General features: G+C 37.4%; 1 protein-coding gene across 1 annotated transcript in view; it reads left to right on the top strand.

Moving 5' to 3' along the window:
• Nucleotides 1–13,812: 13,812 nt before the first annotated feature.
• KPNA4 (karyopherin subunit alpha 4) overlaps nt 13,813–22,092 on the top strand; it is a gene marked incomplete at its 3' end in the record, with an annotated part of 43,565 nt that continues 35,285 nt past the window's right edge. Inside the window, 1 exon segment of the mRNA XM_064492500.1 lies at nt 13,813–14,163. Coding sequence (XP_064348570.1) covers nt 14,095–14,163 — 69 coding nt within the window.

Genomic DNA, 22,092 nt, shown 5'->3' with positions numbered 1-22,092 from the left:
TCTTTTTTCCTTTTCTTTTTTTTTTTTTTTTTTTTTGAGATTCCACATATGAGTGATTTCATATTAACCTGATGTTCTTGTGCAAAAAATTTTAGGGGTAGGAAAGTTTTCCAGGATGATCTATACTAGAATACAAAGCCTCTGCACATAGTCCAAGTATCTCTCCAATTAGCCTGAATATTTCATATTTGTGGTTTTCAACCAGGGTGGGACAGGCTTGACTTGTGTACTATAGCTGGAAAATATACCACAGTGATTTGAATGTATCGAATCTGTACCTATCCATCTCCAGTGTACACATTCACACATGTGCATACACATCAGGGTCTATGTCAGTGTATCTCAGATTTTTACCTCATTCCATTAAAGTGCCAACTCACAGTGGAACAACTCATTCACCAACTGTACAGATTTTATCAAGCTAATTTTCTTGGGTTGTATTAGGAAAACAATAGTCATATTCAATACACTTTTTAAAATTACACATGCTCTCCCACCCTGAGAATAATTGTTCTAAGTTTACCATTCAATTCTTCTGCTAACTGCACCCTTTTCTTAAGCATATTCTTCACACCTTTACAATGGCAAAATTCTAAATTCATAATAATGCAATGTGACATTACAAAAGATTGCTCTAATAAATTTTGGGTGAGTTTTTATCTAAGTATACTGTCTCCATAATATATTGTGACATATGCTGCCACTTGTTAAATTCACTTTATGGTCTTGGCTTCCACAAAAATTTTACTCACTTTTCACAAAATCCCATTTGATATAGTAAGGTACCACAGACTGTAGATTGAACCTATGGGGCCTGAGATTTAAATTATAATTTTCTACTGAATCAGTCACAAAATTATGAAATAAAAATTTCAGACTTTATTTAAAATAATCATCTTTATTAAAATCACCCAACAATATTTATCATTTTAAAATATTTTAAAGCCACTTTGGAAAGTATAGTTGGCCCTCGAATAACGCTGGAGTTAGGAGTGGCAACCTTCCACAAAGTCAAAAATCTGCGTATAGTCAGCCCTTCATTTAATTGGTTCCTCTGTATCCTCAGTCTTATACTCTCCGACTGAACCAACGCTGGATGGTATATTATTGTGGTATTTACTATTGAAAAAAATCCATGTGTAAGTGGACCCAAGCAGTTCAAACACATGTTGTTCAAGGGTCCACTGTAAAGAAATGTAACACCTTAACTAATAAATCTGGAGGCAGCTTGCCAGGGGAGGCCTGTGATGTGGTCCTCACTGCAGGGACCTTGGGGCCAGGCTCTAGAGTGGGACCCTAAACTCTGCTACTTCAGTTTCTAATTTTTTTCTTGAGTTCTGTTACCTCCTTTTTGAATTCTAATTTATTTTGCTTTTTGTTTCCTATATATTTTTCTTTTTAAATTTTTTTGTTTTTTAACATTTTTTAAATGTTTTATTTATTTTCGGTGGGGGAGAGGTAATTAGGTTTATTTATTTTTACTTATTTTAATGGCAGTACTAGGGATTTAACCCAGGACCCTGGGCATGCTAAGCAAGCACTCTACCACTGAGCTATACCCTCCCCCGCTCATATATTTTTCTTAATGTATTGTACCTCATTTTGAAATAATATAGTACCTCAGATGTTTGGTGTTCATTCTCCTATATAATCAGAGTGTCCAGGAAAATTGATTATATAGGAGAATGAACACCAAACATCTTAGGTGGAGAGACATCATGCCTGTAACTTTCTCTCAAAGAGTTCAGGAAAAGAGAGGATGTGAAAGTGAATGTGGTAAGTTTTTAACATTTGGGGACTCTGGGTGAAGGGTATATGGGAATTTTTTGTACTATTCTCTTACAATTTAGTGAAAGTCTGAAATTGTTCCAAAAATTTTAAAAAGATTTTTAAAAGTTGGGAGATTAAAAGTAGAAAAACAGTAAGATTAATGTCACTAAGGGTCTCTTTGAGCACCTGCAGTATCCCTGAATATTACACATGGAAAGCAAAAATCTTGTTTTAAAAGAAAAATTGGGCCCCACGTGCGTGCAGTTTATCTCAGTTGGTCTCCCCGAGACCCTCTGAATGCCAACCCTAGTCCCCTGCGTGGCCCCATTTTCTCTCCAACAAGATGAAAGAAACTACCATGAACCAGGAGAAACTCGCCAAACTGCAGACACAAGTGCGCATTGGTGGGAAAGGAACTGCTAGCAGAAAGAAGGTGGTACACAGAGCAGCCACAGCAGACGATAAAAACTTCAGTTCTCTTTAAGGAAGTTAGGGGTAAACAATATCTCTGGTATTGAAGAGGTGAATATGTTCACAAACCAAGGAACAGTGATCCAGTTACTGAGAGCTGGTATTTTATATGAGGATGGCTTTTTAAAATTTTGTTTATGGATCTGATAAAATCTAGATCTCTAATATTTTTAAGCCTAAGCCTCTGGACACTGCAGCTCTTTTCAGTTTTTGCTTAGGTGCAATTCATTCTTTGCAGCTAATTAAGCTAAAGAAGTCTGGGAATAAAGTTTGAAACAATGGTTAATAAAGTTCTTTGGCTAGTAAAAAAAGAAAGAAAGAAAGAAAAGTTGGGGGCTTAGAATGTCTCAGATTCTGGCAAGGAATGCCAGTGCAAAAACACTCCCTAGAAAGTATTCACATTGATTCACACTGATATTGAGTCAATAAACTGCCATTCCATATTAGCAGAATCCATGAAAACTAATGAGCTAATAACTCAGGCTAAGGCCATTAGAAGCAGCAGGCACTGTCATATTGACAGAGATGAAGTTGAATTATTGTACTCGGTTAACATGTGGGGCAACAATGATGCTTGTAATCTGTTGATGGGATTTAGATTGGTATAATCTGGTATAATCTTTTTAAGGAGCAGTCAGGTAGTATATATCACATTTTGGATGTTCATACCCTAACAGCAATTTTACTTCTAGAAATTTATCCTAAAAAATAGTGGGGCAAGTAAACAAAGATGTATATTGAAGGATGTTCACCCTGTCACAGCAAAGAACAGGGGACATTATGTGCCCATCAGTAGGAGATAATATAAAGAACGGTTTATCCACACAAGAGAATATTCTTCAGCCATTACAAAGTATGGGATAAATGACAAAGAGCAATATCCCGAATATATTCAATAAAAAGTAGGTTACAGAATAGCATGCATAGTATGATCCTGAATATATTTGCATTATGTATTTACACTTAAAATAGAAATAATATATCGGCATTTATTTTTAAAGATTGAAAAAAACACATGCCAAAAAGAATTTGGGGTAGGTAGATAGTTAAGGAGAATATATATTGCATTATCGATGGCAGACTACATAATTTGCAAGGCCCAGTGCAACATGAAAATGGGGAGCCCCTCGATAAAAAATTAAGAACTTCAAGATAGTGACAGCAGAACATTAAGCCAAGAGTGGGGCTCTTCTAAGTGCAGGGTCCTGTGTTACTGTATAGATTGCATGTCCATGAAGTTGGCCCAGGCTGTACACTATACTATACCCTTAGATATCTATTCCACTATACCATACATTACACTGCAAAGTATATGCTAAGGTATACACTACACTAAGTGGTAGTATATGGAAGGGTGGGTGGAAATATACATATTGTCTATCCACCCCGCCCACCTCTTTGTTATTTTGGTCGTTATAATAAGGACAATATTTTGTGATAAGGGCAATCCAGAGTGTGCTTAATTTATTCCTAAAAGGAGCTGGCACATTAAGGGTGCCAAGATCAGCGATTTGCCATTGTACCCTTTAGCTCACTCTGCATGCCACAAGAGTGCCTCCAAGAGGACTGACAGAGATTCAGTGAGGAGAGAGAGATGTGCAGCTCTCAAAAGATATTTCTGTGGCAAATTTTAATTACTTTTAAAGAGATTCCATTTTAAGGACTATCAGGACAGATAAATGATGGGTAATTTTTTCCCTCTTGTCATGTGGCAAGTAGAAATATAAGAAAAAATTAAGGACAAAAAGTATAAATAAGAATTTCCTATCTCTAGAAATTAAATAGCTCTTTTAGGCCACTTGGGTATCAATAAATATTTTTCTACTGCTCTAAATGGTTAATGATGTCCTTGAATTAACCAAATAATAGTTTTACTAGTCATTAATTGACTTGAAGTGTCTACAAGTTGAATGTTCCTCTGATGCTTCCATTTATAAGCAGAACTAAAAACCTGGGAAGTCTAATTTGGGATCAGCATGGTAGCTTATGTTCTGCTATGTGGAACATCAAGGTTTGATTAGGCAAATCCTAGGGATGTAGCCAAAAGGCAAAAGAATAAGACATTCTAATATTTCATAGGCTCTAAATAAGATGCTCTAACACTAACCAGGCTCTGATTCTCATTAGTTATAAGGATAGCATGTTTTCATAGGGCCTAATGAGTGTTGGGATAAGCATGGAGGTGATAGGACAAGGTTTCCAGAGTTCAGCTGAGTGGGGAAGGGGTGAGATAATCATGAAAAGATTTGTTAAAGATTTTTTGAAGTCCATCATAAGGTAATCAGTGGTAACTAAGCCTATATGACACACCAGGAACTAGAGACCTTTGACTTCATAGGCATCTGGAAAATCTGTTGAAACTATTTGAGATGTTCTCCAAAGAGGCTTCAGGGTTTTCTGTAACATAATGGCAGAACTATAAATAGAAAGCTGATAATTCCTACGAGGTGTTGTGTATTTCAAGACTAGTATCTGGGCCTTGAATGTGTTTAATCTTGTACTATTATTTAATTCATCTTCTGGAATTATATGTGTGTACAATATACCATATGTTACATATAATTCATGTTTAGTAATAGGAAAAAACAACTAACAAATACATAGTCTTCTGTCTTAGAGCATCAGTTCTGTCTTCATTAAAGTTATTAAAATCACTCATATCCATCAGAATTAATTTTCACCAGTCTGACTAGCACTACTCTTCTCAAATTTCAAAAAAGATCCATAACCCAGGTGTAAGATATTCCTGAAGGTGGGAATCTATCATTTTCACAAATTAAAAAAGAGCTCTATTTAATGCATCTGTCCTTTGTTATATCCATACTTAACTGCTTCGACCTTAAATATTACAATGACTTTTTCTTTTAAATGATATTATATACACACAAGCGTTTGACATGAAGAACTTTCTAATAATATCCTCTGAAGATTGAGTGGGCTATGATTCAAGAAATACTGAATTCCCCATTAATGAATGTATTACACTTGATGAAATGAAAATGTTGAAATTAGAATTGAAGCACAAAAATGGGGGTTGAACTAGATCTCATATGTGCTCTTTACCAACTCTGAGACATCATGAATATGAAACAATTCTTACAGGTCTTGAATAGGGCAGAGGATGGTCACAGGGAAAAGGGGAAGGACGCAAAGGAGAGACACCATGAAGATACCCTATTTATTCAATACAATTTGACATTGACTGGACATGGAATGCAAAAGAAAAAGATGAAAAATCAATAACACTTAATGTTTTCAATTCAATAAATTGAATAGCACCATTGACAGAAATGAGAAAGGATTACAAATTAGCAGGTTTTTCTTTTTTCATTGTTTTGATTGTAAAGGAATCCCCTTGAACTAAGGGTGACTAAAACTAAAGTTAATTCTGCGTTTCTGTTTTGTTTGTTAGTATCAGAGATGTTTCAGGAGATCAGTCAAGATGTGGCAGGAGACCCCACTCCTGACTGGACCTGCGAGGGCATGGCCCTGAGGAGGAGGCTATAGAGGAAAACCAGAATGCCTGGCAAATGGGCTAGAATTCAGGAGCAGAGGAAGAACACTTAGGGGAGACATATTCTGTCTCTGGGGATTTACTCAAGAACTGGGATGGGCCCAAGCCATCAAGGTGCTGGGAAGGCAGTGGCAGAAGGTATGCGGTTTAAACTCACCACAGGGAACTCAGCGTACACTTCACAGGCTCAATGGAGCTAGCCTCTAGAAGAATGTCATCAAGAAAAATGGTATCTGAGAAAATTCAAGAGAAAAACTAAAGGCAGAAAGGGGACACAGGAAAATATTACATAAATCTATTCAGAAAGTAAAATGGAATTGGATGTTACTGATCATTAAATTCTATCCTTGAAACATTAATTATTTTGGTACATTTTTTGAGTAAGAGCCGTATAACCATTATTTTACATTTGCAGTACCTTTGAAAAATTTGCATGACATATCATGTATTACTGGGATGACTAATTATTCTTATTTTAACTCTATCCTTACCTTAGGCTGAAACTACCTTATACAAGATGTTAAGCCAGATCTAGTAGTTCTCAAAGTATGTTCCAGGAACCAGTACCATCAGCATCAAGTGAGTGCTTGTTAGAAATTCAAATCTTCAGATGCTTTCTCAGACCTAGTGAATCACAAACTGGTGGATGGAGTCCACCACTTGGGGTTTTAAGTCTTGCAGGTGGTTCTAAAGCACTCTGAGTTTTGAGAACCACAGCAGTAGGCATTTCAGACTTAGACCTCTTTAGAGCCTATTTAGTTAAAAATACTCTTCGGTTTTCTCTCTACTCACAACCCTGCTCTCTCTTCTGATTGCCAAGTGTGTGGTAGTTTTTTCCCACACCAAACAATTCTGCGACACCAGCTGGGTGTCCTATATTTTAACTCATTTCTGACACTACCTGAAGATAGATCCAACAGGTTAAGAGACTCAGTCCCACAAGACTGAGCCCCATTCCCTGACTTCAGACACCAATCAAATTCAAATTGTCACCTGTGCTTCTGACCCACAAGCTATAAATCAGAGGTTCATATAACCCCGTCTTGGTGTTTGATTAATTTGCTGGAGCAGCTCACAGAACTCGGGAAAACAGTTTACTTACTGGATTACCGGTTTATTATAAAAGAATATAACTCAGGAACAGCCAAGTGGAAGAGGCGCACGGGGCAAGGTATGGGAAAAGGGCACAAAGCTTCCATCGCCCTGTCTAGGCTCGCCCCCCTTTCAGCACCTCCATGTATTTAGCAACCTGGAAGCTCGGGGAACCAGCCATTTAGGGGTTTTTATGGAGGCTTCAGTAGCCACTGATTGACCCTCCAGTCCCTCTCCCCTCCCCAGAGGCTGGAGGCAGGTAGGACTGAAAGTTCCAATCCTCTAATCACAGAGTTGGTTCCCCTGGCAACCATACCCCCTAAAGACTTAGGGACTTTCTAAAAGTCATCACATTACATAAAATTAGAGGTGGTTGAAAAGGGTTTGTTATGAATAACAAGGGACACCCATTTCATTCTGGAGCTATTTCAGAAGCTCAGAAGGAAAGTTGTCCCTATAACCCTTATCACTTAGGAAACTACGATGGTTTAGGAGTTATGTGCCAGGAACTGCGAAGGAATACCAAATATATATTTCTTAAATCATAGTATCATAGGGGTCCAGCAGAGATTTGTGTTATAAACCAGGGACACAACATTGGTTTTTTGTCTGTTCAGATTGCTGTAACAAAATAGACTAGATGACTTATAAACAACAGAAATTTATTTCTCACAGTTCTGCAGGCTGGGAAGTCCAAGATCAGGGTGATGGCTAATTCAGCATCTAGTGATAACCTGCTTTTTTGTAGACAACAGTCTTCTCACTGTAATATCATTTGGCGGAAGGGATGAGGGATCTCCCTGGGGCCTCTTTTATAGGGACACAAATTCCATTCGTGAGGGTTTGACCTTCATGACCTAATCACTTCCCACCTCCAAACACCACCATATTGGGGATGAGGTTTCAACATATGAATTTTGTATGGACATAAACATTTAGTCCATAACAATGGTCAGCTAGAAAGGGTTTGTAGTTGGTTGGGCCTGGAATCGAACTGGGGCTCCATTGCTTGAATAGGATCTTGAGCAAGTTGCTTAGCCTTTCTGATCCTCAGGTGTACCATACAGAAAATGGAAATGATCTACTTTGAAAGGTTACTGTGAACACTGAAGTTTATGTTGCTACATGGTAATCAGGAGTGCTGGCTCTTGTGTCAAACCCAGTTCAAATGCCAGCTCTTCTACTTTGTGATCTTGGACAAATTACTAAACCTCTCTATGCTTCAGATTTCTCATTTGCAAAGTGAGTAATAATATATTTACTTCATAGGGTTGTGAGGATTCTGTGAGTTACTATATATCAATTGCTTAGAAGACTACCTGCCTCATAATTGCTCAATAATTATCTGTTTATAATAGTAGATATACAAATAACAGTGATAATAATAAAATATTTCACATAGATAAAACACCTAGATCTAGAATATGGTAGGTATTAAATATTTGGTACTATTATTACTATTCTCATTATAGAATTCTCATAAAGCATAGGATTAAAGAGGTTCCAGTATATAGGCACTTCCTGATTCTTTCATATATTATTGAAATCTAGTCAGTCTACAATGTTGTGTCAATTTCTGGTGTGCAGCATAGTGATTCAGTTGTACATTTATATAACATATTCCTTTTCATATTTTTTCATTATAGATTACTACAAGATATTGAATAGTTTCCTGTGCTAAACAGAAGAAACTTATTGTTTATATTTTATATATAGTAGTTAGTATCTGAAAATCTCAAACACCCTATTTATCTCTTTCCACCTCCTTCCCCCCTGGTAACCATAAGTTTGTTTTCTATGTCTGTGAGTCTGTTTCTGTTTTGTAAGTAAGTTCGTCTTTTATTTTAGATTTTACGTATAAATGATATCATATGGTATTTTTCTTTCTTTTTCTGGCTTACTTCACTTAGAATGACGATCTCCAGGTCCATCCATGTTGCTGCAAATGGCATTATTTTATTCTTTTTTATGGCTGAGTAGTATTCCGTTGTATAAATATACCACAATTTCTTTATCTTATCTCATCCTCCTGGGATGGGGGAGATGGAGCTGAGTAAAGGAGATACAGAACCTCCTTGTACACTTTGGGGGGAGGGGCAACTCCTGTGAATCTGAAATTATTAAAAAAAAAAAAAAAAAGATAGGAGCAGGGAGCTTGCCTGAAGTGAGAAGTATTGGGGCAAGAAGTTGGGTCTGGTTCCTTGTTTCCCAGCCCCTAGAATCCTAATCCTCCTCTTTACAAGTTTGGGCTACTGGAAGCCCTGGGAACCTGACTAGTGAGAGAACTAGGCCAGGTTCCCATTACATCAGATAAGGTATGAATTTGCAGAATGTCTGATGCATGGAATTCTACATGTAAGGAACACTGTACTTTGTAACTTCCTCACCTAATGCTGTTTCTGGTGCATAATGAGAAAGACAAGAAATGTGTTCCTCCTGACCAAAGTTGTGTAAATCCAAATATTTTCCCCATAGAAATATTGCCACATATTGTGACTAGGTTCTATGACATTCATATAAGTACTGATTAAATAAGCCTTTGTGGGCTAACTAGAACACCTATCCACTAGTCATGACCATGTTCTTAGGCATGTATTTCAAAGAACAAATCATCAAGCAAACTTTCGAAACACCACCCATTTGTAAATCACTATACTTACAAATTAGTGTCATTAACACAAAATTCTTAAATTGAAGAGAGATAGTGACTTTTCTAGGTTCACTGATTTCAACTTTCCAAATAGTGCCTGCTTAACACTAATACCTCAAAGGTCCAACTCCCCCTAACCCACCAAGTTCCTAAAATTGTTACACCGAGGAAATGTTTTTTCTTTAAATGACACTTACTAACATCTAGATCTGGGGAACTCTCAGTTTGAGAAATATTGCTGTAATCCCTTTGACTATTTGGCTTAAGTGGCTCTTTCTGTGGTATTTACTTTTTAAAAATTAAAAATGAAGAGTATATATCCTTCCATTTTTCCAAAATTTAGGCCCAAATAAAAAAAACAAGTGAAAAAAGCTTTAAAAAAATCTCTGGATGTTTGCCTGGTAAGAATACAAATAGATATCAACCAATAATCAATGACTTATACATATGAATTATAAATATTTCTCCAATTAATTAGTCAAAACTAAGCTTTAAAAAAACTAAGTTGAAGAAAAACTGGTAACTCATCTCTCTCAATCAAATTAAGGTCAACAGCTAGCATTTTAGTCTCTTACCATTCAGGGACTTCAGTCAAAATAAAGAAGTAGTTTTTTTCCAGGCTCCTCAAAAGTCTGAAAAGTCCTGGCAATAAGGATAAATGAATAAAGTCCCCCAGTACCTGATCAATTGTTTCCCTAGGTATAAAAGTATATTGCCAAAAGAAGTAAAAGTGTATTACCAAAGGTCCAATGGTTTTCTCTTAAAAGGAAGGAAGGAAAGAGAGAAAGAGAGAAAGAAAGAGAGAAAGAAAGAAAAGAAAGAAAAGAAATAGTCCAACTATAAAAACACCAATTTTAGTTAAGATTTAGCAACATATAAAATTGCTTCGTTTCAGCAAATACTACCTAGAGTTTTTCTCAAGAAATCGTACATAATTCCCCAAACAGTAACAGAAACTATAAGATCCATAATCTAGATTAAAGAGGGATTCCACAATTTTCAACTTAATATATGTCATGAGAATACTCCAAACTGCTTAAGTGAAATATTATCAATTATAATTATTTTTGAACTTACATTTGATCAATTAAAACTCTGTATAAAGCTTCACAAGTCCTCTCACAAATCTCTAGTGCAGAACAGAGAAATTTCTGTAAGAGGAGAATTTCATGACATGTAGAAAGTATCTTCATAATATTTTAGATTTTTCTTATACCAAAGTAGCAACAAATCTGGTATTAAGTTACCCGACATTGAATATTCTTTCTGAAAACAGGTCTCATATATAGGTTTTATAGTATTTGGTTATAGCTATTTTATACACACACAAAAAAATTGTTAAATAGCCTATGTTGAAATGGTATTAATGGCTGCTAATGTCATTAATTTACCATTTCCTTAGTTCAGCAAATTAAATTTCTGAAGTGTCTTAACTACAGTTAGAGCTACCATATCTTGCTAATTAGATTGCCAACCTGCATTTAGATCTATTATCAAATCCAGAAAGAATTTTTACCCCTCCTATAAATTGTGTATCTTCCATCTGGGAAGCACTAGAAGTGCAGACACTGAACATGTACAGTGGGTGGCAACAGGTCGTGATAATTTCAAATGAAAAATTTAGGCCAGCAAACAGGTTACCTAAGTATTATAATTAAGGATAATTGTTTGTCTTATCAAAGTGTGTCTTTACTTTTAAACAGGTAAAGGGGTTTGCCCTGAAACCTATGTCTCATCTATTCCCTAAACTTTAACCCTGAAATGAGCATGATATCACATTAAGAATTCTCAGAGCAACATGAATAGACCTGGAGACTGTGATTCTAGGTGAAGTAAGCCAGAAAGAGAAAAATACCATATGATATCACTTATATGTGAAATCTAAAAAAAAAGATAAATGAACTTATTTACAGAACAGAAACAGACTCACAGACATAGAAAACAAACTTATGATTACTGGGGGGGAAAGAGGGTGCAAAGAGATAAATTGGGAGTTTGAGATTTGCAGATACTAACTACTATTATATAAAATAGATAAACAAGTTTATACTGTATAGCAAAGGAAACTACATTCAATATCTTATAGTAACCCATAATGAAAAGGAGTATGTGTATATACATGTACAACTGAATCACTATAATGTACACCAGAAATTGACACAACATTGTAAACTAACTATACCTCAGTTAAAAAAGAATTCTTGGACCCCTGTGTCAATTAGAAGCGGTTACAACTCGAGCAGCATTTTTAATCAAGACATGTTAGCTTGTTTTTTTAACTTATGGAAGATATACTTACTGAAGCTTAGATTCAGGTCCTGCCTTTTACAAATAGTCACTGAAGGCACACAACTGGCCAAGTACTACTGGGGGTTGGGTATATATAGAACAAAACAAATATGGTCCTTGACTTCAGACGGCTTATTGTCTAGAGAGGGGGAGAGATCTTAGACAGTAAACAAATTTTTAAAAGTGAAATTACACGTTGTGGTTATTTTCTGTTTGTATTGCATCTTTCTCAGTGGGTAACTGTGATCACATTCTTCTTTTAGGAGTATGATACTCTGCAGAGAACCCCAAGTTGTTTAATCATCAGAGAAAACCAGTTGTGGCTGGGAGACATTGAAGACATAATGGTAAACAATTTTGTAACCTTTATTATGAAAGCTATCAAGGAATTTATTCGAAGAAGTACAAAATATTCCTCTACAGACAGTATGTTGACAAGGTAACTTCTAATGACGGTAGAAATTCACCAGTAATTTGTTCTCTTGAGTCCTGCTCATGACAAAAATCCATGCTGGTGGAAAACACACACATATTCCAGCTTTTGAACTGAATTTTCTCATTCCAAACTCATTTTGAAAACATCAGTGCTACAGTGTGTAATGTGACTTCAGTTAAACGATTTTGGGGGGAATAGAGATTTATAATGAATGTCACTTTAAATTTAAAATCGTCACTGAGTTTATATTCAAGTTAACCTTCAGTGTGAATTATTTCCAGGCACAGCTTCTGTTTGCCTAGGCAGCTGAAAGTATACAAAGTATTGAGGACTTTAAAGTTATTATTCTCATTTTAAACGTTGTATCTTTGCACGTTGTTCTATTCAAAAAATATAGACCAGTAAGGAAGTGGGAGGGAAAGGGAGGAGGTGTAAAAGTTCCCAAAGGAGTTCGACTCACGGTCTTCTCCCTCTACCTTGACAAATTTAAACACACACCCAACCCTTCTACATGTCCCTCTACCCCCTGCCCCGCTTTTCTTCTGATATCCCAATTTATTTATGCCGCTGACTTCTTCAAGTTTTCCTGCACATTTGTGGAGCTATTAGTTGGTATTTATTTTTAAATACATTTTAAAGCCACCTCCTTCTTCCTTTTTTGAGTACGTTCTCTTGTAGCTTGTGTTATTTCTCCCTCTGGTAATAACATTCCCGGTAGAGATGTATATCCTTGGAACTGATTTCCTTTCTCAACAGTTACAATATTACATTTTAAATGTCAGGTGCCATGGTCCTCTGCCTTCTAGAAGTTAGTACTTAGCGGCCAAGGAGCTCCTTTAACTTCCTAAGACTAAATACCTACGAGGTGGTATCATCCCAGGATCATCAGCGCTTCCCAAGTTCCCACCTGTTGCCGGGGCTTGGTCAGAGGGGATGAATCAGATTCGTCTAGAGCGTCCTTTTCCTTTTCCACCCATTGTCCCTCCCGCTTTCCGCTTTGCCTACAGAACGCACGTCACCCCTGCCAGTCCGGGCCCGAGATCGAGCCCTCAGACTTCAGACTTCAAACCCCCTGCCAGGGTATGGAGCCCCGTGGAAAAGAAGGGCTTGTCTGGACCCGGGATGGAGCCAAGGCTCAGATCCCACTTCCTGTAAAGCCAGAAGAGAGAGCAAAGAATACCCTGGAAGAGAAGGTGCACCGAAGAAAAGAACGTACTTTAACCCGGCTCCGTCCCAAGACCCCAAACGTCTGGGGCAGTCCCTACACCCAGAGTAAACCAACCTGTTCCCAGGCCTCTCCATCCCCTTCCCGCCTCAAGCTTTCTAATTTTGTTTCGCTTCCTCCAGCTTGCTGCAGGAACACGTGGTCCCTCCCTGCCCAGCCCCTGCCGCGCCGCTCCCCTCTGGGCCCAGCCCCCGACCCCCTTTCTCCCGGCGCCGCTCGCTTCCCCTTTCCTTTCGCTCTTCCGCCCCCGCTCTCCGTCGTTCTTCCTGATTGGTCGTGCGCACCGGAGTCTGGTTGGCCAATCGACGAGCTGGGCTGGCGGCTATGGGCGTGGCCGTGGCACCGGGGCCCTCAGATCGAGGCTGCCTCCCCCTCTCAGCCGGCAGCACATTCCGCCGCCGTTGCCGCCGCCCGGCTCCGCAGTTGTCTTCGCCGGAGCTGCTGTCGCGCTGGGGTTAGGGCCGGGGGGGGGACGGGCGGGGAGAGGAGAAGGCCGCGGCGGAGGCAGGTGAGAGGAGGAAGGAAGCGGCGGCTCGGCGGGCACAGCAGCTCAGGCGGCGGCCCGGTTCCTGGGAGTGTCGGTGCGGCGTGGTGGTTGGGGCGGATCCCGCGGGGCCCGGGCGGGGGAAGGAGTCACCGGCCCGGCCATGGCGGACAACGAGAAACTGGACAACCAACGGCTCAAGAATTTCAAGAACAAAGGCCGCGACTTGGAGGTAAACTCAGGGGCGCCGGAGGGGTGGGGGCCGTGGGCCTCTGGTCGATCTCCGCCGGGACTCGGAGTGTGGGGAGTAGGGGCGGGAGCCGGGCCGCGGGGGAATGGCGCTGGGGGCCGGCCCGTCCGTGACGCCTGTGCTAACGCGCCGGGAAGTTTGTGTCGGGCCTGGTCCGCCTCCGCCGGGGAGCGAGGTGCCGGGGTACGGCCGGCGCGGCCTAGGCCTGCCCCGTGGAGCCGGCCCGGCGCGGGTGCGAGGGGCTGGGCCGCGCGGCTGGAAGGCCGGACGCGGCGAGTGCGGAGGAGGCGTGCGAGAGCCGCGCTGCCCCGGCCAGGCTGCGGCCCGCACCCGGGTAGCGGCAGAGATGCCGGCTTTCGCTCCTGCACCGACGTCTGGCGCCGCGGGAAGGAGGGCGGTGGGAGGTGGGGGGACGAGCGTGCGGCGACCGAGTGAGGTTCGGAACTTCCTCAGCGAGGCCCGAGTCGTCTCCACTTAAAGGCATTTTTCTGGTCTTCCCGACTCCCGCTTTACCCCTGCCTCCCCCCGATATCCAAACTACAGGAGTCAACTTCTCCGTTGAAAAAAACACCCCCGGCGTGAGAGGCCATCCTGGTGATGCTAACAGTGCCTTCCAGCGGCCTGTGTTTTACTATGGATATAGCTGATTCAAGATGTGGCTCATGGTGTTCCCTCTTCCAGGCAAAGGATACCCCTTATTTCAGCTTGTTCACAAATCTCTTTACCCCCTCCTGAGAGACCACCAGCTGCCTTCTTACATATAAAGTCCAAAGGGTTATTATACAAAGCTGTCATCCTCTAGTCTACAGTATCCTTTCCCTCCACCTGCTGGTGGTGGTTATGGGGGATGGGGTGGGCTGTGGAATGGCACCATCACGTTTTATTCTTTTAAAAGGTTAGAAAAAAAACTTTCATTACCTTAGATAACAGCTGCTCCTGAGGTTCTTAGGCTGCATAAGGTGTGTGGATTAAACACACCACACACACAAAGCACAGATTTTTGACAGAAGACTTCTTTCAGTTTTAAAAGTCTAGGTAAATAGGGTTTGGATGTGTTTTGTTTTGTTTTGTTTGGTTTTTTAATTTTTCCATTCTGCATCTGAATCAGTAGTTTAGCTTTTAAGAGAAAGTGGGCAAGTAGTATTTTTTATGTTTCTCTGTACTTTTTTATACTGCGGTCTTCAAATTCCCATTATCTGTTTCTGAACTTTGAGCGTTTGCTTGACTGCGATAGTAACTATTTTTGGGACTTTCCACAAAGCCGTTTAATCTCTGTGGTAGTTAGTGCTGTCTTAGTGGGTTTCCTAGTTTGAGGGACTATTAAGTGTCTGGTTAATTCTGTGATTGTTCTCAGGTTAACATGAGACATAATTTTTGTGATCCCTTTTTGTAATGAAAAAATATAACATCGTTATTGAGATAATTCACATCCTGTAGAAATTTCCATTTAAATGTAGAATTTTTGATTTTCAGTAAGTTTTATCTAGTTGTGTAATGATGTGATGAAAACATTTTTTGAGTGATATGACTGTTTAAAATGAGAAAAAAAATCACAAGTTACAAAACTTAAAAAACAAATACCACAAAGTTACAAAATGCAGAAAAATAGTAATTGAATGCTTGACAGATTCTTCTAATTCCCCCCCCCCCCATTTCTGGCTGCATATTTTTAACAGCTTCATTGAGATGTAATTCACATACCATGCAGTTCACCCATTTGAAGTGGCTTTTGGTGTTTTCACATAGTTGTGCAGCCATCAGCACAATCAATCTTAGAACATTTTCATCACCCCAAAAAGAAATGTAAACTCATTAGCAGTCACTGTCTTTTTAGATTTGCCTATTCTGGCTATTTCATATAAATGGAGTTACACAATATGTGGTGTTTGGTGGCTGGCTTCTTTTAGGTAGCATAATGTTTTCAAAGTTCATACACATTGTTAACAAGAATGTATTAGTGCTTCATTTCTTTTTATAGCTGAATATTTTAATATATGGATATACCACATTTTGTTTATCCATTCATCAGTTGATGGGCATTTGCATTGTTTCCACTTTTTATCTATTATGCATAATGCTGCTTTGAACATTCATACACATTTTTTGTATGTGGACCCGTGTTGTCCTTTCTCTTTGGTTATATACCTGGGAGTGAAATTACTGGGTCATATGGTAACTTTATGTGTAACTTTTTGTGGGATTGCTGAACTGTTTTCAAGTAAAACTTATTTTTTAAATTGATGTTTCCTCTTACTGTGTATCTCTTATTATTTTAGTCAAAGTAAGATTAAGTGCTGATTCTATATGAAGACATGTGATTTTTAAAAATAACTATAAATACACATTAGGTAGATTTTTTTGAGATGTTCATTGTGCCTTATGGGCATCTTTGGTGACTTTGATAACCCTGTGTGTACATTAGGAATACGAATATTTTCACTTTTCCACCTAAGGAAATGGAATTTGACTCTAATAGGAAGTCATACTTTCTCCCCACTTGTGATTTATTCAAAGTCACATATGCCTGTAATGAGTTACAAACATCTTTTATTATCCTTAGAAAACACTAGAATGGCCTCTTTTCGTGTATTTATTAATTATATATGCCTGTGTCCCTCAAAACACTTCTTATGCCCATTTCCTCCCCCTCCAGATATGGTTTCTGTGTTGTGCTTCAACAAATTGTAAGAAAATAGAGCTTTTTGGTTTAGGTCTTATGATGACTTGTTTCATTGGAGGGTTTTTAAAAAGAAGTATGGGCCAGTGTTGTCCAGTGAATTTAATCTGATATATCCAAAATACCATTACAACATGTAATGAGTGTAAAAAACTTAATGAGATATTTCATGGTCTTCTTTTCATGTTGAGTCTTCAAAATCAAGTCTGTGTTTTACAGTTAACAATGTACCTCTATTTGGACTAGCTACATTTCAGGTGCTTTGTAGCTGCATGTGGCTAGTGGCAAGCTTACTGGACAGCACAGGTATAGAGGATAGCATGTAGAATGAGGTAATTGTAGCATTTTTTGGTTTGATCTAACACGGTTTGATTGGAAATTATGAAGAGTACAAAGTCCTAGAGTTTAGTTTAAATCTAATTTCTAACTTTGTAAGTAACCTTGGGAAAATCGGTTAGTCTTATGGTTCTTTCATCTGTAAAACTTGAGGTACTTGACATCTGCTTCATGACTATTGTGAATATTAAAAGGTTAATATTAGGGAGATGCCTGACAAATCTCTGAACATTTTATTTAGCTTTTCTGTTTGAGGGGTGGAAGGGGATTCAATAGAGTTCAATGGAATTGATTCTTACTCTCTGCTTTGCATTTGGCTTTTTGTTTTTTCTCCATGTGCATATATAATTTAAGCTTCATTGAACTTAAAATTAATGGGGAACATTTTTAATGTAGACATATGTAATTGCTCTTTGAATGGCAGTTTGGGCACAGGGAATTAGTGACCCTTCTAAAGTCAGAATTTCTAAGTGTAAGAGTTGAAACTGATTCCATCACTTTCAATCTGATATTCATTCCTATCTTTCATTCTGCCATTTTGGCTTCTCCAAAATATGGTCATGCTAACTTCCTGAAAGCATTAAAGAAGGCACATGTTAGTATCCATTTAAAATAATTTGTAGGAACTGTCAGATGATATTCAAGGTGTGGCTCCTTTCATGCAGTGTGATAGAGGATCGTCATTACTGGTTGGAGATAGTAACCATAGAGAGAGTATGCACAATGCAACACAGGAAATGGGTACTGACCAAACTTCAAATAAAAAGTGTGTCAGAATAAAGCAAATTAAGCTTATCTAGCTTGTGTTTTAAAAGTAGAAGGGAATTTTCTTGTAGACTTTCTGATAAACTTGTATAATTTGTATAGAAATTCTGAGATTATCCAGTTTTGAATACAGCATACGTTATGTTAGAAAAATAATTAGATCTTATAAAAATACTTTAAGAAAAATACTCTAAAAATGAAAGAATATTAAAATCCTATATAATTGGAAACATGATTGTCCACACAACATAAAATATGAAGTTAGCTTGAACTTTAAGAAAAAATAGTTGTTTGGTTGACAAGAGGTTACTAAATTGATCAGCTGATTTGTTGTTTTAGAAATAGCCTTGGTGATTTGTTAAACTGTACAAAGTGAAAGGCATTGTTAAGCTCTTAAGTCTTGTTAACTTTTAGAGACTGACCTCTCTCATCACAAATCTTGGAACATATTTACTATACTTAAAATAACTACTGTCTAATTTTTCTATAATAGTCCAAGCATGTGACAATATGAAATATCTAATAGAGATATAGTCAGGAATTAAATAATTGTGCTTCCTCCCAGCTTTTCTGGTTTATAAGGCAACCAATTTCAAAAGTGCTTCATTGATATTTTTCTTAAAGATAACAAGATGTCTTTGTTTTTCATAGAGACTAGTATGACAAATGTGAATATAACAAAATTGGGGAGAGCTTTAGGAATGACTTAACCTTTACAAGAATGAAACTGCTTTAGGAAAAATGTGTAGGTAATTTTTAAACATTAATCTCTTATACCTGATAGTGATTGTGGATCCTCAAAATATTTTGAAATGTTTACTGGAGCGGCATTCATCTACTTGAGGCCTATAATAATGAAATGAGAGCTTGTCTTTTAATGATGATTTTGGTACTCACTGGTTTAGTTTTGGAACAGGGGAGAAATCTCATTGAAGGGAATTAACATTTTGAGCATCTACTGTGTATGCTTTTAATTGTATTCTCATTTCTCTTAATATTATAAGTAGGATTTTATAGAAGAAAAAACCTAGAGTTAAGGTAGCGTAACATTCAAGGAATGGTTTTAACTCAGGTGTGTTGAAGTCTATACTATGTGTACTATACTATATTACCTCCCTTTAACTTCTCTTAGCCTTAATACAGATCTCTAAGTTGATTAAAAAGTTATATATGAAAGCACCTAGCATAGCCCATGGGGTATAATACATATTCAGTAAGTGTTTCCATTCTTTACCAGAGGTATTTTTGGAAATTGTTTATCATTTGTGGACTTTAAACTAGAAAGCACAATCCATTTAGTTATGCTTTCCATTTAGGTTTTGTAAAACACAGAGATGAGGGAAATAACCTACAGATAAAATGAGACCAGTCCTTATATTGACACCTATAAAATAAGGACAATACATACATGCTTGTAATGGCCTTAGTTCAGCAGTTTTCAGAGCTTTGGGGCTCAAGACCCATTTATGTGGTTAAACATAAGGACCCTCAAAAGGCTTTATTTGGTAGTTTCTATCAGTATCAATTTTACCATTTTAGTAATTAAGAATTAAAAATATTAACTCATAAAAATAACAATAATAAAGCTGTTTTATATAAATAATTTCCAACGAAAAATACCTTATTTTCCAAAACCCAAAAAATTTGGTGAGAAGAATGGTCATGTTTAACTTTTTTTTTCAGGCCTCTTTAATGTTTGACTCAAGAAAGCTGAATTCTCATACATGTGTCTGAATTCAGCTTTTGTAATATGCTGTTTTGGTTGAAGTGTATGAAGAATATCCAACGTCACACAGTAGGTAGTTGAAAAAAGGAAGGAATGTTTAATAATAGCCTTTTCAGACAATTACAGAAGTTACTCTTTGATACACCATATCACACCATAAATGCCAAACTCCACAAATAGTAATTTCTTAAAAGATAGTTGCAATGTGGAATTTGAAGCCACATTAGTAAACTTTTCTTACTCTGTTATGTTAAGATCCATTGGTTTGTCCTTCACTTGGAATATATCTTTTAACCAAGTCTGATTTTTGTATGTTGGTCATTTGGAAAGTATTAGTTCTCTGAGTTATGTAGATCTTCTAAATGCTGACACTTTTTTTTTTTTATACAGTGAAAATTCACAATTATTAGTGTCACCACATAGTTCATTAGAAGAATCTTAAATGTTGGGAATTTGTCAAACTTGCATTGGTAAATATAAGTTTTCCAAAATTCTTATTTTTACTGGAAAGCTCGAATTTTGTCATTAGCAACAAATACTGTAAGTTGTTTTCCTGGAAGCATAAGCTCACTTTGCTCATTTTTCTGAAAACATCTGCCAGACACTGTCTGAATAGCCATAATTTGTCTGTCAGTTCTTTCAAGTAAAAATGATGTTCCATGAAAAAAGTGGCTAGTTCAATTAGCAACTCAAACAGTCGCACAAATACTTTTTCCTGAGACAGTCATCCTACTGCAGAAGTGGGTATGCTATAGGAGTGTTTATGTGTAATCCCCATTTTATCACAAATTTTTAGAAAGAAAAGGCCAGTTTTTATTAAAAGTTATATATATATATATATATATTTTTTTTTTTTCACTATTTCATAAAGAACATTCTCAAGTGAGCAGGCTTTTTTTTTTCCCCATCTGAAATACAGTGTTTACTAATACTGCTTGGTGACATTTCCTTTTGCCTTAATTCATACTAAATAAAACACCTGCAGTTTTACACACTGCATGCAGTGCAAAAGTTAACATAATAAAAAAGTATTAGTAGAAGTATTAAGAAAATAGTTTTAATCTTGTGGACCCTCTGAAAAGGTTTCAATGTCCCCACAGGTACCCACTGACCACACTTTGCGAAGCACTGTTTTTGTTTATTATGTTGTTTCTGTTATAGGTAGTTGTCACTTTTAATTAATAGAAGGCTCTTAAAAGGGTTTGTAGTATCATGGTTAAGTAACATGGACTATGTGGAGTCAGGTTTGAATTTGAACCCTAGTTCCTCTATCTAATCCCTCTCTAAACTATTAAAATGCTTAATAGTGCCTGGCATATAGTACATGTAGAGTGAATGGTGGATCTTTTTATTTCTACCAGCTTGCTACATCATACATAACATCCAAATAACCCCTGTGTTCCTTGTCAAAATAACATGTGTTTGCAGTTCCTTTTGTACCACTGTGTACCATAATTCAAATCACATCACATGAATTGGAAAAGGCTTCTTTTTCTCTTCGTTACCACTCAAGTGAAAGCCTACTTTCTCCAAAATAGTTCAAGCAAAATGTTGCAGAATTACTCGTTTCTGACTTCATTTCTTTAGTCCTGTGTTATAAGTAGGTTTAGTAAATACTTACGTAGATTTTGTACCTGTTTTCCCATAAGACTGTAAATTTAACCAGAAAATAGGTCTAAATCGTGCTATTTTGTACCCATAATGGAAAATGGTTTAAGGTCATAGATATTTGCTGATAGTACAAGATTAGCTTGATTATTTAAAATGGTAAACTATTTTCTTTTACTGTTTATTTACTATTAGGACAAAGTTTAATTAGCTGTCACTTTTACCCTAAATTTAATTTACATTCAGCTTAATGTAAATTACATTTTCAATGACGGTGTGTTTTGGCAAACCTGAAATTTCATTAAAGTTTTCTTTACAAAGGTCGGACTTCTGAGATAATGTGATGTTTCATAATTTGGTGATAGACATTTTTAATATTACAAAACAAATCATGTTCTATTTCAGTTTACTCCTTTTTTAAATTTTTTTGTCAGTTTCCCTGTATGCTTATCTTTTTTTAAAATTGAAGAATAGTCAGTTTACAATGTTGTATTAGTTCTGGTGTACAGCATATATATATATGTTTTCATATTCTTTTTCATTATAGGCTATTACAAGATATTGAATATAGTTCCCTGTGCTATACAGTAAGTTTCCTAGTCTTTGAATAAAAGCTTTAGTTGTCCAGTATCTACTCTTTTTTTTTTAATTTATTTTATTAAATTTTGGGGGGAGGTAATTAGATATATTCATCTATTTAATGGAGGTACTGGGGCTTGAACCCAGGACCTCATGCATGCTAGGCATGCCCTATACCACTGAGCTATACCCTCCCCCCAGTATCTACTGTTAAGACTTG

Source organism: Camelus dromedarius, chromosome 2 (genome assembly GCF_036321535.1).
Source record: "Camelus dromedarius isolate mCamDro1 chromosome 2, mCamDro1.pat, whole genome shotgun sequence".
Lineage (NCBI taxonomy): Eukaryota > Metazoa > Chordata > Mammalia > Artiodactyla > Camelidae > Camelus > Camelus dromedarius.
Note: the sequence above shows the minus strand (reverse complement) of the source record. Positions and strands in the feature narration are given on the sequence as shown.